The 14,961-nt window shown below is 36.9% G+C and overlaps 1 protein-coding gene across 1 annotated transcript; it reads left to right on the forward strand.

Moving 5' to 3' along the window:
- Window positions 1-1,963: 1,963 nt before the first annotated feature.
- Window positions 1,964-14,089, forward strand: LOC307159116 (uncharacterized protein). Its single transcript, XM_079872329.1, has 8 exons — window positions 1,964-2,103; window positions 2,475-2,590; window positions 3,097-3,280; window positions 5,914-6,057; window positions 6,227-6,360; window positions 10,153-10,364; window positions 10,579-10,685; window positions 12,124-14,089. The coding sequence occupies exons 1-8, from the start codon at window positions 2,081-2,083 to the stop codon at window positions 12,200-12,202; spliced, it is 999 nt and encodes a 332-aa protein (XP_079728455.1). The 5' UTR covers window positions 1,964-2,080; the 3' UTR covers window positions 12,203-14,089.
- Window positions 14,090-14,961: the final 872 nt, after the last annotated feature.

Consider the following 14,961-nt stretch of genomic DNA (forward strand, 5'->3'; position numbering starts at 1 on the left):
GTTATTTAATGATATACAGATGTTGGGCATTTTATTTTTAGAAATAAACTGGTTTATGATGTCATATTATGGTTCAGAAACCTCATGAGGTGCTAAAAAATTTTATGAGGGCTAAAACTAAATATGAAAGGCAAACACCCCTGTGATCAAAAGAGTTATTTATACAGTCATGTGCTCTCATTACAGGATTACCCAATAAATGCTACGTCAGGTCTAAGTAGCACATTAAATTCTTATGGCTGTTTTCCCCTTTGCTCTTTAATAACATCCTCAAAGAACATCATGAGCTTTTGATTTGCAATAACCATTCTGCTTCTTTGGTGATGCTCTTTCTTGCAATCTTTGAAAGGACAAAACCTTCTTTAAAAAAACGTCTAACTCCCTGCTGTGTTCAATATTGAGGATAACCCATTCCGTCTGGATTTAAATTGTTCTGACATTCAGTGTCTTATATAAGACCACCTCTGTTTTTATTTGTCTCAGAAGCCAGCCCCCCCTGGTGATTCCTTCCAATGGATGTGCTTTTGAGATGTCTCAAATAAACATACATCAAATACATGTGTTGTGTAAGCAAGTGGTACATTCAGTTTTAGCAAATCTCTCAAAGCCAATCACTTAAATAGTAGTCTTGAGAGAGAGAGAGTGTCATGAAATTGTAAGTTACACATCTCTTGTAAGAAAAGTCTCAACCACATTAGATATGATTATTTTGGAATTGCATTTTTTGATAGTAAACACGATTTATGTGACAGGGTTATAAATGCTGCTTGTTTGCTCAAACACCCAAAAGCAGATCTGCCAAGTGTGCTGGACTAGAAGTTAATGATGGAGTTTACACTCTGGAGAATCACTTTATCACATTTTCAGAAAAAGGCACAATGGGAAAAATATTCAAATCATGTAGATTTCTGATTGAACTAAGGTTTAATGGCTTGGATGGATTCATCTTTGAAGCCCACATTTTCTTAGCACACTAGATTGCCTCTTGTTTAGAACCTGTGAGATTTCAGTTTTCTTTCATCCTTCAGGCAAAATTACAGTATAACAAACCGCATTCATCTTAGAACAAGCAAACATACAAATTATGCAAAGAATAAGGTAAATTTACAGCTGCCCTGTGTGCCGTATTGTAGTGTGGCTGGGGAATCTGGGTATGCAATGCATTCTAAATACCAAAGGCAATGTTCAGTTGTAAATCAGTTGATTTATATTAGCAATATCATAAATGAGCAACACCATCACAATGGGGTTTTTTCTTATTGTGTTCATTCCAGTACACTGTGTTTGTCATCTGATACATTGAGATAATCTTTGGACATTCAAGGTGGTGATATACAGCACTACGTAAAACTGTAAACTGTATTTGTCTGCAGTGAAAGTGCACATATAAACATGTTGTGACAAAACATGCTCAACAAAACACTGACATTGCGAATTGTGTGCTGTGATTTTGTACTTTATTTTAGGACACCAAACTACACTACAATTTAAACATTTGGAAGAATATATTTGTACTATTTCCATAAGTTTTAAGGAACAATTGAAAACATATATTAATGGACCCTCATTTTTCACTGTTGGGTGATTTTGAGAGTTAGGTGAGGTTGACTTTGAAAGTAAAATGTTTTATCCGAGTGATACGATTACTTTTACGATTACTACGATTGTACTAACCCTAAACCTAAAAAAAAGATACTAAACCAATTTATTGACAGTTATTCCCCAACCACATGTGTGACATATTCCTTATTATTCCTTATTGAGATTTTTCCTTTATTGTGATGCTTTACGGGACCCAAAACATTTCCACACACTTTCTGGAACACATTCTATTTCATAAGACATATCAGATGATTTGAGTTTTTATGATTACAGACTGTTAAACCACGCTGCAAATACGATATGCATCTCAGGGATTTCTCCAGCTCGTCGAAAGGGCAAAATATCATCTGTGGGGCAATAAAAGGACACCATCTAATCAAGACAACCGTGTACATCTACATATCTACACACTGCCTCACTAAACAACAGACTAACCACATCTTCTGCCTCACTGAGTCAGTGAACAGAAACAGAGGACATGAAGATACTTGATGAACAAGGGTAATTACTTCTCTTTATGAAAGCTGTGATTGGTTATGTAAAGGGATGATTAGCATGATTCTCATGCGGTTGTCTCTGTGGCTAATACTGCTTCTTTGGAAAGCAGTGAATATTATTATATAATTATGATGAATTGTTGCTAATAAAGAAAAAAGATTCATCTGACAATGATTGAAAGTAAACTTATGACCATGGATTATATAGTTGGTTATTTAAAAAATGATATGGTTGTATTATGAATGACATCAACTCATATAGGAATCTTTCCCACAAGCAAATGTTATCTATATTATAAAAGTTTATTTTTATATGTTAAGTTACTTGACAACTCTAAAGATCAAAATGTAACATGGGTGTTTTTTCCCTGTCAGATGGACAATCACTGACCTCATGAAGACACCGGGTCGTCCTTTCAGCCCACACAATCCCTGTGTAAATTCATCCAAAATCTCTCCTGAAAAGCAGCTCATGGACACAATGTTCATTGGTAAGGGTCACTACATTATCTATAGCAAATGTAAATAATTAAATAATAAATCTGTGAAATTACACTGCTGATGAGGAACTAGGGACAGAAAACAACATTTTCTCATTTATTTTACACTGTGCCAAACAGCCCCTGGCACACATTCAAGCTCTAATTTTCTGTTTGCTGTGAAATTCAAAAGTCAGAGCACATTGGCAATCCGTGACTCAATCAAACCCTGTATAAACAGGATTTTGAACATGTAATCAAATGTTTTGATGTAAAATACAAGAAATACTGAGTATTCGGTACTGTTTCTAAGGTACTAATCAAATAAGCCAATTTGTGACCATCTTGTTTCAGGGTGTCGGAACCATACTGGTCCATACCACGTCCGTTTGTCAAGCTCATGATGATGTTTGCTGTCATTCACAAACACTGAGCTATGAGGGGTATAAGCAATGACATAAAGCTGTGTAGCACATGTATTTTCTGACAGTCTCTTTCTCTTGTTTTAATTTTTACAGTTGGTGGTTGGACCCCAACAGCTACGTCATGCGCTGTGGAACGATTTTATCCTCTCTATAATGAATGGAGAACAATGGCGCCAATGCTGAAGCGTTGTGGAGATGTAGCTGTCTGCTCATTGGGTGGAATGATCTTTACTCTAGGTGGACGTGATGACATCACCAGTGTGAGCAGTGTGGAGAAGTAAGAACGTGATAAAAGGCATTCTTTAAATGCGCTTAAAAAGCTTCTGCCTAAAAATCCTAGTTATTCTGATTTTGGAACTCTTTCCTTTGATCTGGGCCCACCATAACCACACTGTGAAGTGCAAAATAATAATTATCATTGAGATAAAAATAAAGGAGGTCAGTGCACATGAGAAGCTCTCTTCATTTCCTAAATATCTCCATAGTACATCATTTTAAAGATGGGCAAAGGTGTGCTAGTCATTATGTACTGCAACACAAGGTGTGAAGGTGAGATATTTTGACTCTTTAATATATCATGACCTATTTTTGGTCAGTCTCATTATAAATCTAATAACCTACTTCAGTGTAATTTAGTTTGAACTCAACCTTCAGAGATTATTGTTTCCACTGCTTGGACATGATAAGTTTTGTTTTACTCATATGCTGTCAGTGATATATTCCATTCACTTTCCATTAAGGAAACAATGAAGCATTGCTAAGTGCAAAGGGGGCTTTCTGGTTTCCTTCGTGTGTGTGTGTGCGTGTGCGTGTGTGTGTGTGTGTGTGTGTGTGTGAACAAGATTGGCTATACTTTTGTAGACAAATTTTCTTTCTTTTTTACTCACAAATATAATGAAATATCAAAAATAGATTTGTGAAGACATTTGTAGTGGCCATCGCTATTTGAAAACCTTATAAATCAGGAAAAATAAGTTTTGCTTCAAATTGGCATATCACCTGGTTTCTGGAAGGCTTGTTAAAGGAATAATTCACCCAAAAATGAAAATGTCTGTTTACTCACTCTCCTGTCATTCCAAACCCGCACAAAAATTTGGAACACAAATGAAGACATTTTATATATTCTCTCATTATTTTGTCCATCCATTTAAAGTTCACACAAGCAAAAATGTAATGCTTTAAAAAGTAAAAAAAAAAAAAAAAAAAAAAACTGAGAAGACTTCCTAAAAGTAATCCAAATGAATGGAATGGTTTGATCCAAGTCTTTTGTAGAGACACTGTCACTTTATTTGATAAACTGATTTAATTTAAGATTTCATTTACATCTTCCATTTACTTATGAAAACTACATGAGGGTGAGTATGAATTTTTATTATAGTGTGGATTATCTCTTTAAGGTTTTGGGTTAGCAAAAAATCATCACATCTGTATGTAAACCATTGCATTAGATATAATATAATATAATATAATATAATATAATATAATATAATATAATATAATATAATATAATGTATTGTAACTAATAAAGTGTATATGTGTGTGTGTGTATTAGAGTAGGAACTGGATGAGGAGCGGTGAGATTGTCCTGACATGGAGATGGGCTTCAATTAGCAACCTAAAGCCAAAAGCTGAGCAATGCAACCAACAAACACACGAATACCTCCTGTAGTCTTCATTAAAAACACACACACAAACATTATTAAAATGGTTTAAAATCCCCAGCAACCACACAGACACACGAGACCATCGTGCATATGGCTTGATGAGTGAATGATCAAATTACGTGTTAATGACATCCTGCATGACATCCTTTATAAAGTTCATCTGCCTCTTTCTCACAGCACAGCAGCTCTGAGGACAGATTCATTTGTCAGATACAGATTCTGCAGTCAATTTATATTATGAATAATCAATTCAATTATATCATTCAGTCTGTATTAAAGGGAGCCCAAAAATTTTGTCAATAATTACTCATACTCGTGTCGTTCCAAACCCGAAAGACTGTCTTTCATCTTTGGAACACAAATTAAGATTTTTTTAATGAAATCTGAGAGATTTCTGTCCTTCCATTGACAGCTTTGCAACCACCACTTTGACGCATCAAAAAGTTCATAAAAAAATCATAAAACTAATCCATATAAATTGAGTGGTTTAGTCCAAATTTTCTGTAGAGACTCGGTCGCTTTATGAACAGATTTAATTTAGGCTTTTATTCACATATAAACATTGATCAGCAAACATAAACAGAAGCTCAACCGAACCTGCTTGACGCGTGAGAACAAACCTCATTGGTTCTTGCGGAAGCTCAAACATTCTGCGTAACACAAGAATGAACCTCATTGGTTCTTGCACGTCAAGCGAACATGCTTGAGCCTCTGTTTACCACAACTGATGTGTGATTTGATGAATATTTATATGTGAATAAAAGCCTAAATTAAATCTATTCATCATATAAAGCTATTGAGTCTCTTCAGAAAATGTTTAACTAAACCGTTCAATTTGTAGGGATTTGTTTTACGATCGTATGAACTTTTTGAAGCGTCAAAGTGTCAGTTGTGTGAACTGTCAATGGAGGGACAGAAATCTCTCAGATTTCATCAAAAAGATCTTCATTTGTGTTACAAAGATGAACGAAATATGTATTACAGGTTTGAAACGACATGAGGATGAGTAATTAATAAAAGAATTTTCATTTTTGTGTGAACTATCCTTTTACAGTAAGTTTTTTTTTTGTTTTGTTTTTTACTTATAAGCTTTTGCTAATTGACCTATAGCTAAGACTTGATGCCGTTGCAATGCAAAACAGTCCCTTTGTTCTCTATAGTCTGACTCATTTCACACTCAGCAACACCAGAAATATGTTGAAACAGAATGGTTAAACCTCCTCGTGGCAATTTAATTCTTCACCAGGTATGACCCAAACACGAATCTGTGGAGCAGAGAGGTGGCATCCCTCAGCAGCCCCCGCAGTGGTGTGTGTGTGGTGGAGATGGATGGGCTCATGTATGCCCTGGGGGGATTTGATGGAACAGTCTGTACCAACATCGTAGAGAGGTAGGCTACTTTACAGATGCCACATGTAGACATGGCATCAGGCAACAGTTCTAAATAATTGTTATAAAACATACCATTTTTGACATTTTATCTCATATGATCATATGGAATATATGACATTGGTTTCCTCTTTATTATCTTTTTGGACAAATCTAAATATTTTATTGAGGTATGATCCTGTGCTGGACACTTGGACCAAAATGGCTCCAATGCTCCAGCGTCGCTCTGGGGCGTCTGCGGCAGTACTGGATGGGTTCTTATATGTCATGGGAGGAACTGATGGAGACATTCCACTGAATTCAGGTCAGAAGTGAGAATTAATGTTTAGTACAACCCAGGCTCATTGGAAAAATGTGCTTGTAGAGTAATTTCTGCAAGTAAAATTAACGTGAACCTGGTAACTTTTTATTACGTTGGTTGTTGTATGCATTACAGCAGTTTATCCAGTAAGTGGCTCAATAAAGTTATATCGTGTTTGAAAATAATGTACCACCTACACTAAACCTAACCAACAGTGTTAGCATTGATGAAAGTGTTCATCAACACACAAGTTCAAGTGTGTTAGAGATGAAATGTATTTTCTAAGCAACTATGCCATATTAGTTTGCTTCTACGCTTCTATGCTTCTTGTCATAGAGCTCTTTTACCATGACTCAAGTTTCACTGTACTCGTACTCGAGCGTTCTGCGTAGCAAGCACAATGTTGTACCAGGAGCTATCGAGCAAGATTACTATGTGAGAAATGCCATACGTGTGGAGCTGGTTATGTGATGCAAATGTCAAAAAGTATTAGTTTACAAATCATGGACTATGGTAAAAGTGTTTTTTTAAGGTCATAACACAGTATTGTGAAATGAAGATGACTATTGTGCAAATAATTGTGCAATAACAATTCTTTATCAATTGATAATCTGAAGAAATAAACGTTATTGGTGTTTTAATACTATTTAGGCTGGAAACTGAAGTGAATTGTATATGTTTTTGTATAAATGTAGGTAGAGCCATGTTTTTACAATGAGCCTATGTTGGTTTACTATCCATATTGTCTAATTTTTAAAACAACGGTTGTGTCCTGACGTTCAATACATGCACTTCTATCGTCTAATCAGTCTTCAGTCTAATCGACCAAATATTTTGAAGATTGAGCAGCGAGCTCATTGGCTACTGATACAGCAGGAACCAATCAGCTGTGCCCTAGAATGATGTGATATCAATCAGATATCAAAATGAGAGCTTTTTTCTGATTGTTTTAAAAAGCATACTATTTAGTTGGAGGACAGGACTTGGCAAGAATGGATTTGGGAAATGTCTACATGCTAAATGAAAAACACTACACGTTGTCACTCTGCACTTAATAATAACAGGCCAGCATTTGTTGATGTTTTTACATCAGTAGTGACCCAAATGCCTCCAATGCCTCGCATTGAGTACCCAGAAAAACACTATATAAATGTAACAAATTATATTATTATTATTATTTTATAAATTATGCCAGCTCATCTCGCAGACATTCACATTCATAGCAATAAATATATATCCAGATCAGAACAAGGGAAAATAGAAGTGCCATACTTGAATGTATTAATGCCTATTTCTGTCTGTGAGAAGTGAGGGTCAAGAAAACTCCCACAACCTTTCCCTGGATTTACTTGTCAGTGCACTGGGACCAATTACAAGCTGTTCAGTGGGGAAAAAAACAGACAATTGCATATAAATAAAATAAAATAAAATCTTGTACAGAACAGAAATAAAGATTTAAATTTAGGGTAAACATTATGTGCTGCATTATACACTGCATTAAATATGAATTATTACTGGAACATTTGCTGGAACATCTTTAAAAGTGTGCTTTTTAAAACTTTTAAAAGTTTTAAAAATAATAATACAAATCTACTCCTAAAGTAATGAATAGTACATTTGTCAAGTATGTTGTAGTGTACAATATGATCACATCGGTGGCCTAGAAAACATAATGTGGGTCGCCATGTTGACCAGCCAAGTAGTATTATTTTCATTTTAAATAGTAATATTTTCTACTTGTTTTGCTTATGATAACGGCATACAATAACCAAAATATTTTCCATTTGTGCAACACTTCACTTATTCATATATGGCAGTATAAAGACTAATGTGGCCATCAAAACATCACTTAAATGAATAATTCACCCTAAAATGTTATAGCTGCTCTTTTATACAATAAAATAATAATCACCATGTCTTCATTTAAACAAGCAGTTGGACAATCTGCTAAGTGTCATACAGGTTTGTAACAACATGAGTCAAAGTCATCACCCTCTTAATTTATCTGAAACTTATTCAAATACATGAGGTAGTTCATACAAAAAATTAAATCAGTTTGGTTATTCCTCAAATCAAAGTCAGTGTGGAGAAACCAATATATGGAAACAACCAGCTTTGACATTCTGCTAAATACATTCTGTTATTTCTACAAAAGAAAGAGGAATGACATAAGGGAGAGTAAAGGCCAAGATATACTCACTTCGCTTAGGTCAAAAAAGAAGTTCGAAATACCTGAGCAGCTTTATACTATTTGCAAACATCTATAAAGCTGCTCTCCAGTGTGTGCATGTTTTTACTCACAGATGTCTGACCTTGACGGACTGAACAGAAGAAATTAACCGAACAAGATTTCTACCTCAAATAATGCAGAGCCTCAGAGCCACACCTATTACATAATCGTCACAGACCAATGGTAGTACGAAGGTGTTTACCAGCCAGAGCAAACGTTTGCAGAAAGTTCACTTTGTCAAGCTGTTTCGAAATCCAAAAACTACAAACGAAATTGAAGAACGAACTGGTATGACGTAATTTCTAACAAAATCAGGCCAAAACTACGTTAATTTGAAGGATATCAGTGCCTTTAAAGGAGACATATCATGCTTTTAAATCGTTCCTTTTTACATATAAATCATACATTTGTAGTCTATATAAATCGGAACTGCAATGCTTGGGTCTGAATTCCTCATTATTATAGCTCCACAGGCCCCTTTTCTACCCCTTTTCTGATGTGCGTCTGAGAGCAACTCGTTTTGGTGCGGTCTCTTTAAATACAATTGAGACACTTCATACCCTGCCCCCTCTCCAGGATGCAGAGGTGACACTCGGTTCAACTCCACCCCGTTCGGCCATTTTTGTAGTTTGATAGCAGAGATACGATTATCTAGCGGCACAGAAACTTTTTATTCACATGTTATTAACAAAATGTCAACAACAGAAGACTTGTCCAGCCAGCCTTACATGTTCGAGCCAGAGTCGGAGCCGGAGCGAGATGAAAATGAACCTGCAGAACAACGTCTTCATATGGATGTATCGCAATGGTGTGTTACTGTATTTACACATGAAACTTTGGTCTTCCGACCTTTTACCACCGTGTCGATTTATTTTGATTAATATGTGCGAGGGAGAGAGAGCAAGACAGCGTCTAGTTTGGAGACGGTGTCTTGTTTACATTTTCGCCTGGCTCTGAAGAGAGAGAGAGTGCGTGCGCGCGACCGGGTCTCTCTCTCTCTGCTCGTTCTTTCAGTTAAACATGCGCCCTGTCACAAGCACGGCAGTTCATCTACATTAGACGGTGTAATGAAGCGTGTGGGTTACTACATCAAACAACCGAACATTTTAATTTACCCTCTCGTAACTTCTGCATCTTTTTGCTTGGACTACAAAATTGCAGCGAGAAATAAAAATGGCGGATTGCTCGAAGTGTTGGGCTGGAAGTCAATGTCCTTATTTGGCAGTTCCGCTGCAAATACTGTGACGTAATAGTTCACAAAACGTCATAGATAACAGAAAAATCAGAACAGGTTGAAAAATAAGGCCAAAACAGAATATAAAGATATCAACGAAGCACCTGAAGAGAATAATTTCAACTTTTCTGTACTTCTAAACACTCCAAATATACAACACAATGCATTTAAGGGCTAAAAAGGTGGATTTAGCATGATATGTCCCCTTTAATGGTGACGGATTTTTTTTTTTTTTTTTTTGACTGAACTATCCCTTTAATAATAAAGTATTTAGCACACCTTCAAATGTCAAGTATACTCATAACAGACCAGTCTGTATTTCCCTCACCAGTTGAGCACTTTAACCCGTTGGAAGGAACATGGCGTCCGTGTCCTCCTATGCGGTCTGCCAGAGAGCAGCCTGGTTGTACGGTATACTTGCGGCGGATCTACGTGGCAGGCGGCAGAGATGAACTACATTTGGAGCTCAAAACAGCAGAGAAGTTTGACCCTGACAACCTCAAGTGGACCCCGGTCAAACACATGAGACATAAGCGTTTTAACGTAAGACTATTTTCCTCACAGCAGCCTGTTTTCTTTTCTTCAGTGCCTATTGACTTTTTAGTACACACCTACTGACACACAAGTTTTTTGTAAAGTACACCGCAGCAAAACTGACACTATTCACAATATATTCTTGCCTCATGGCTGACAGAGTAAAGTGAGTTTATAGTTCTAAATGTTTCCTTCCATCTCTTGTCATGTTGGCATTGTGTAGGTTTCACTGGCAGTGTTTGATGGGACGCTGCTGGCAGTCGGAGGCTCAGATGGGATATCTACTCTTACATCAGTTGAGGCTTATAACCCTGACTCAAACACTTGGAGGTGTGAACTATATTTCTGTTATGACAACTTAAGTGTTTGGCATGGTAATGGACATGACGATGTTGATATGTTTGGTCTTGGCGGAATAGATCTGGTATGGTGGTATGGTGCGCATGGCTTAACACTAGTGGGCTATGCTATTTGTGCCTGAACTTGCTTTGCCGAATGGCTTAACACTAGTGGACTATGGTATTTGTGCCTGAACCTGCTTTGCCGAATGGCTTAACGCTAGTGGACTATGGTATTTGTGCCTGAACCTGCTTTACTGAATGGTTTAATGCTAATGGGCTATGCTATTTGTGCCTGGGCCTGCTTTGCTGAATGGCTTAATGCTAGTGGACTATGTTATGTCTGCCTGAGCCAATATGGCTCAAACGTACCTAATTAGAATGTGTACTATGTGTGGCTTTAACAAATTATATCATGTTGCAGGCTGATGGAGATGAGAAAAGAAACCTCCAACAACCAGCGGAGTTGTCAAAACACTCTATTCTTCTATTTGTATATGTGGAAGTCGTTTGGACCAATAGATATACGGAAAAACGGAGCGTGACTCTGACACTGCGTGCAGCTGAAATGCTGTATAAACATGATAACGTAATCGCTGCTGCTTTTGTGCTTTGTAATTTATTCCTGCATGAAATGCAAAATTGTAAAACATAATGCTTGGTTTTTAACCTTGTGCAACTTCTACAGCAAATGTTGACCAAGTATTTGAAGATTGAGCAGCGAGCTCATTAAAGGGTTATTTCAACCAAAAATGAAATTTCTGTCATTAATTATTCACCCTCATGTCGTTACAAACCCGTAAGACCTTCGCTCATCTTCGGAACACAAATGAAGATATTTTTGATGAAATCCGAGAGCCTTCTGTTCCCTCCATAGACAGCAACGTTATTGCAACTTTCTAAGGTAGTAGAGACATCATTAAAATAGTCCATGTGACAGTGGTTCAAATGTAATGTTATGAAGTGACAAGAATACTTTTTGTGTGCAACCCCCCCCCCCCCCCCCCCCCCAAAAAAATGTATTAAACAATCTCTTTTCCTATGCTAAACGTTTTTTTGTCGCTTCATTACATTACATTTGAACCACTGTAGTCACATGGACTATTTTAATGATGTCTCTACTACCTTTCTGGGCCTTGAAAGTTTTCTTGAAAGATCAGAAAGCTGTCGGATTTCATCAAAAATATCTCAATTTGTGTTCTGAAGATGAACGAAGGTATTATGGGGTTGGAACGACATGAGAGTGAGTAATTAATGACAGAAATTTCATTTTTGGGTGAACTATCCCTTTAAGCACCTATCAAGCCTGCGCCATGTAGTTTCATGACAGAACTTTGTATTCTTACACATCCATCAAGTCTTCTATTCAAAGCGTAAAGGACTCTATCTCTTTGTTTTGGTAATGCATTTTCTATTTCTTCTCTTGACAGACACTTTGGATGTATGAAGACTAAGCACACAGGGGCTGGGGTTGTCTTGCTAAAAAGACACAACAAGGACTTGCTCTAAATTTGTGCTTCATTTGATAAGCTTTAGTTTGCTCTCTTAGTAAAAGTCTATTTGATATACACTCACCTAAAGGATTATTAGGAACACCATACTAATACTGTGTTTGACCCCCTTTCGCCTTCAGAACTGCCTTAATTCTACGTGGCATTGATTCAACAAGGTGCTGAAAGCATTCTTTAGAAATGTTGGCCCATATTGATAGGATAGCATCTTGCAGTTAATGGAGATTTGTGGGATGCACATCCAGGGCACGAAGCTCCCGTTCCACCACATCCCAAAGATGATCTATTGGGTTGAGATCTGGTGACTGTGGGGGCCATTTTAGTACAGTGAACGCATTGTCATGTTCAAGAAACCAATTTGAAATTATTCGAGCTTTGTGACATGGTGCATTATCCTGCTGGAAGTAGCCATCAGAGGATGGGTACATGGTGGTCATAAAGGGATGGACATGGTCAGAAACAATGCTCAGGTAGGCCGTGGCATTCAAACAATGCCCAATTGGCACTAAGGGGCCTAAAGTGTGCCAAGAAAATATCTCCCACACCATTACGCCACCACCACCAGCCTGCACAGTGGTAACAAGGCATGATGGATCCATGTTCTCATTCTGTTTACGCCAAATTCTGACTCTACCATCTGAATGTCTCAACAGAAATCGAGACTCATCAGACCAGGCAACATTTTTCCAGTCTTCAACTGTCCAATTTTGGTGAGCTCGTGCAAATTGTAGCCTCTTTTTCCTATTTGTAGTGGAGATGAGTGGTACCCGGTGGGGTCTTCTGCTGTTGTAGCCCATCCGCCTCAAGGTTGTGCGTGTTGTGGCTTCACAAATGCTTTGCTGCATACCTCGGTTGTAACGAGTGGTTATTTCAGTCAAAGTTGCTCTTCTATCAGCTTGAATCAGTCGGCCCATTCTCCTCTGACCTCTAGCATCAACAAGGCATTTTCGCCCACAGGACTGCCGCATACTGGATGTTTTTCCCTTTTCACACCATTCTTTGTAAACCCTAGAAATGGTTGTGCGTGAAAATCCCAGTAACTGAGCAGATTGTGAAATACTCAGACCGGCCCGTCTGGCACCAACAACCATGCCACGCTCAAAATTGCTTAAATCACCTTTCTTTCCCATTCTGACATTCAGTTTGGAGTTCAGGAGATTGTCTTGACCAGGACCACACCCCTAAATGCATTGAAGCAACTGCCATGTGATTGGTTGATTAGATAATTGCATTAATGAGAAATTGAACAGGTGTTCCTAATAATCCTTTAGGTGAGTGTATCTGTGACAGCAGTACAATGTGTTATCATTGAGTTTTATGGTTAGTGGAGCTAATATGTCAGGTTATAGAGGTGAGTAATGAAATGAGTAAGCAGAAAAATAACTTAATTTCAAACATGAGAGAAACCATCCATTACATTAGATGGGTCTCTCTGGGAAGGTTTTATTTACAGACATAAAGTTTGGAATGAAAAATCAGTGCACACTTAAGTGCCTTGTTATGGACACTTACTAATGGACAGTCCCTCTGGAGCAATCTGGAGTTACAAGCATTGGTCAATGGCACTTTAATAAAAGGAGATCTTAGTACTTCTCCATTTCACCTCTTCCAGGGCAGGGTATAAACCTCAGGCCTTTGGGTTTCCATCCCATATCACAATCGTATAACAACCTTATCTAGGTTCAGCATCTCCCTCGTGTAAGAACTAGGCACAACTTTTGACAAAGCACAAAGCTTTAAGCATAAGATTGTGTAAAAATATTAAAGCTGTTCTGTTAAAAATGTTCTCTGACTCATGAAAGTATTTGGAAAATACACATTGTTCATACAAATTATGTGAGAACACATTTTCTGTAACTATTTTTGAATTAAAAGTAATTTTGATATTTTTGGGATATCATAAATGTCTATTGCACAACTGTCTCAAAGACTTTATAGAATTCTAGAAATCCTATGCATGTTTGGCAAAATCTTTCCATATTAATTCTTATAATAATGAAAGCAATGAATCAGCTTGGTTATCCACCAAATCAAAGTCAGTGTTGAGTGTCTAATATATTCAAGAGACATTTTGTTGTCGTGACACATTCTGACAATATAACCCATTTAAACCCTTATGACTGTGTGTCAAGAAAAAAAAAATTAACTAATGTTGTACATTCATTAACAATGTACATTCAAGGTCCAAGCAAGAAAGTATTTCCACTTTTTATTTGATGGTTACACCACTCAACATTCTTCAAATCAATTTTTGTTATAAACATTGTTCACAAATATTTAAAAAGCAACATCAATACAAAGATAAAATTTCAATGAACTTTGCGCCTTATGTCTTGAACCTTGTAAGGATGCTATTATTGGCTACTTTTTATTACCTTATCAATTTATTGAAAATAAATGAATATTGTATTGTCTTTTAATTTGTATTATTCGTTTTACATGAATATGTCTATGGCCATTTTAATTGTGTTAATAAAGAATTACTTTGATTGTTAAAGATGCACTTTAATTCTGCTTGAATGATTTTTATTAAATTAATTGCATCTAAAAGTGAATGGCCTAATCTAATCTTATTGATTTTGATTGGTTAGCAGCTCATTGTTAGAATGCACATAGCATGAAATGTTTGACTTTGATGTGAATGTTTGTGGTGCATATATAGTTTAATTATACAGTATGCTATAGTCTAATTTAAGTACATTAGGATTGCAAGCGCATTAGTGTCCGTGTTGTCGAGGATTTCAGGTGGTCCAGGAG

The sequence above is a fragment of the Squalius cephalus genome, assembly GCF_949319135.1.
Source record: "Squalius cephalus genome assembly, chromosome: 5".
Lineage (NCBI taxonomy): Eukaryota > Metazoa > Chordata > Actinopteri > Cypriniformes > Leuciscidae > Squalius > Squalius cephalus.

Excerpts from the sequence above, each read along its gene's own strand:
- LOC307159116 (XM_079872329.1), top strand. The coding sequence starts at position 2,081 with ATGAAGATACTTGATGAACAAGG. Across the intron at positions 6,058-6,226 it reads TGTACCAACATCGTAGAGAG|GTATGATCCTGTGCTGGACA; the intron begins GTAGGCTACTTT and ends TATTTTATTGAG. Across the intron at positions 6,361-10,152 it reads AGACATTCCACTGAATTCAG|TTGAGCACTTTAACCCGTTG; the intron begins GTCAGAAGTGAG and ends TTCCCTCACCAG.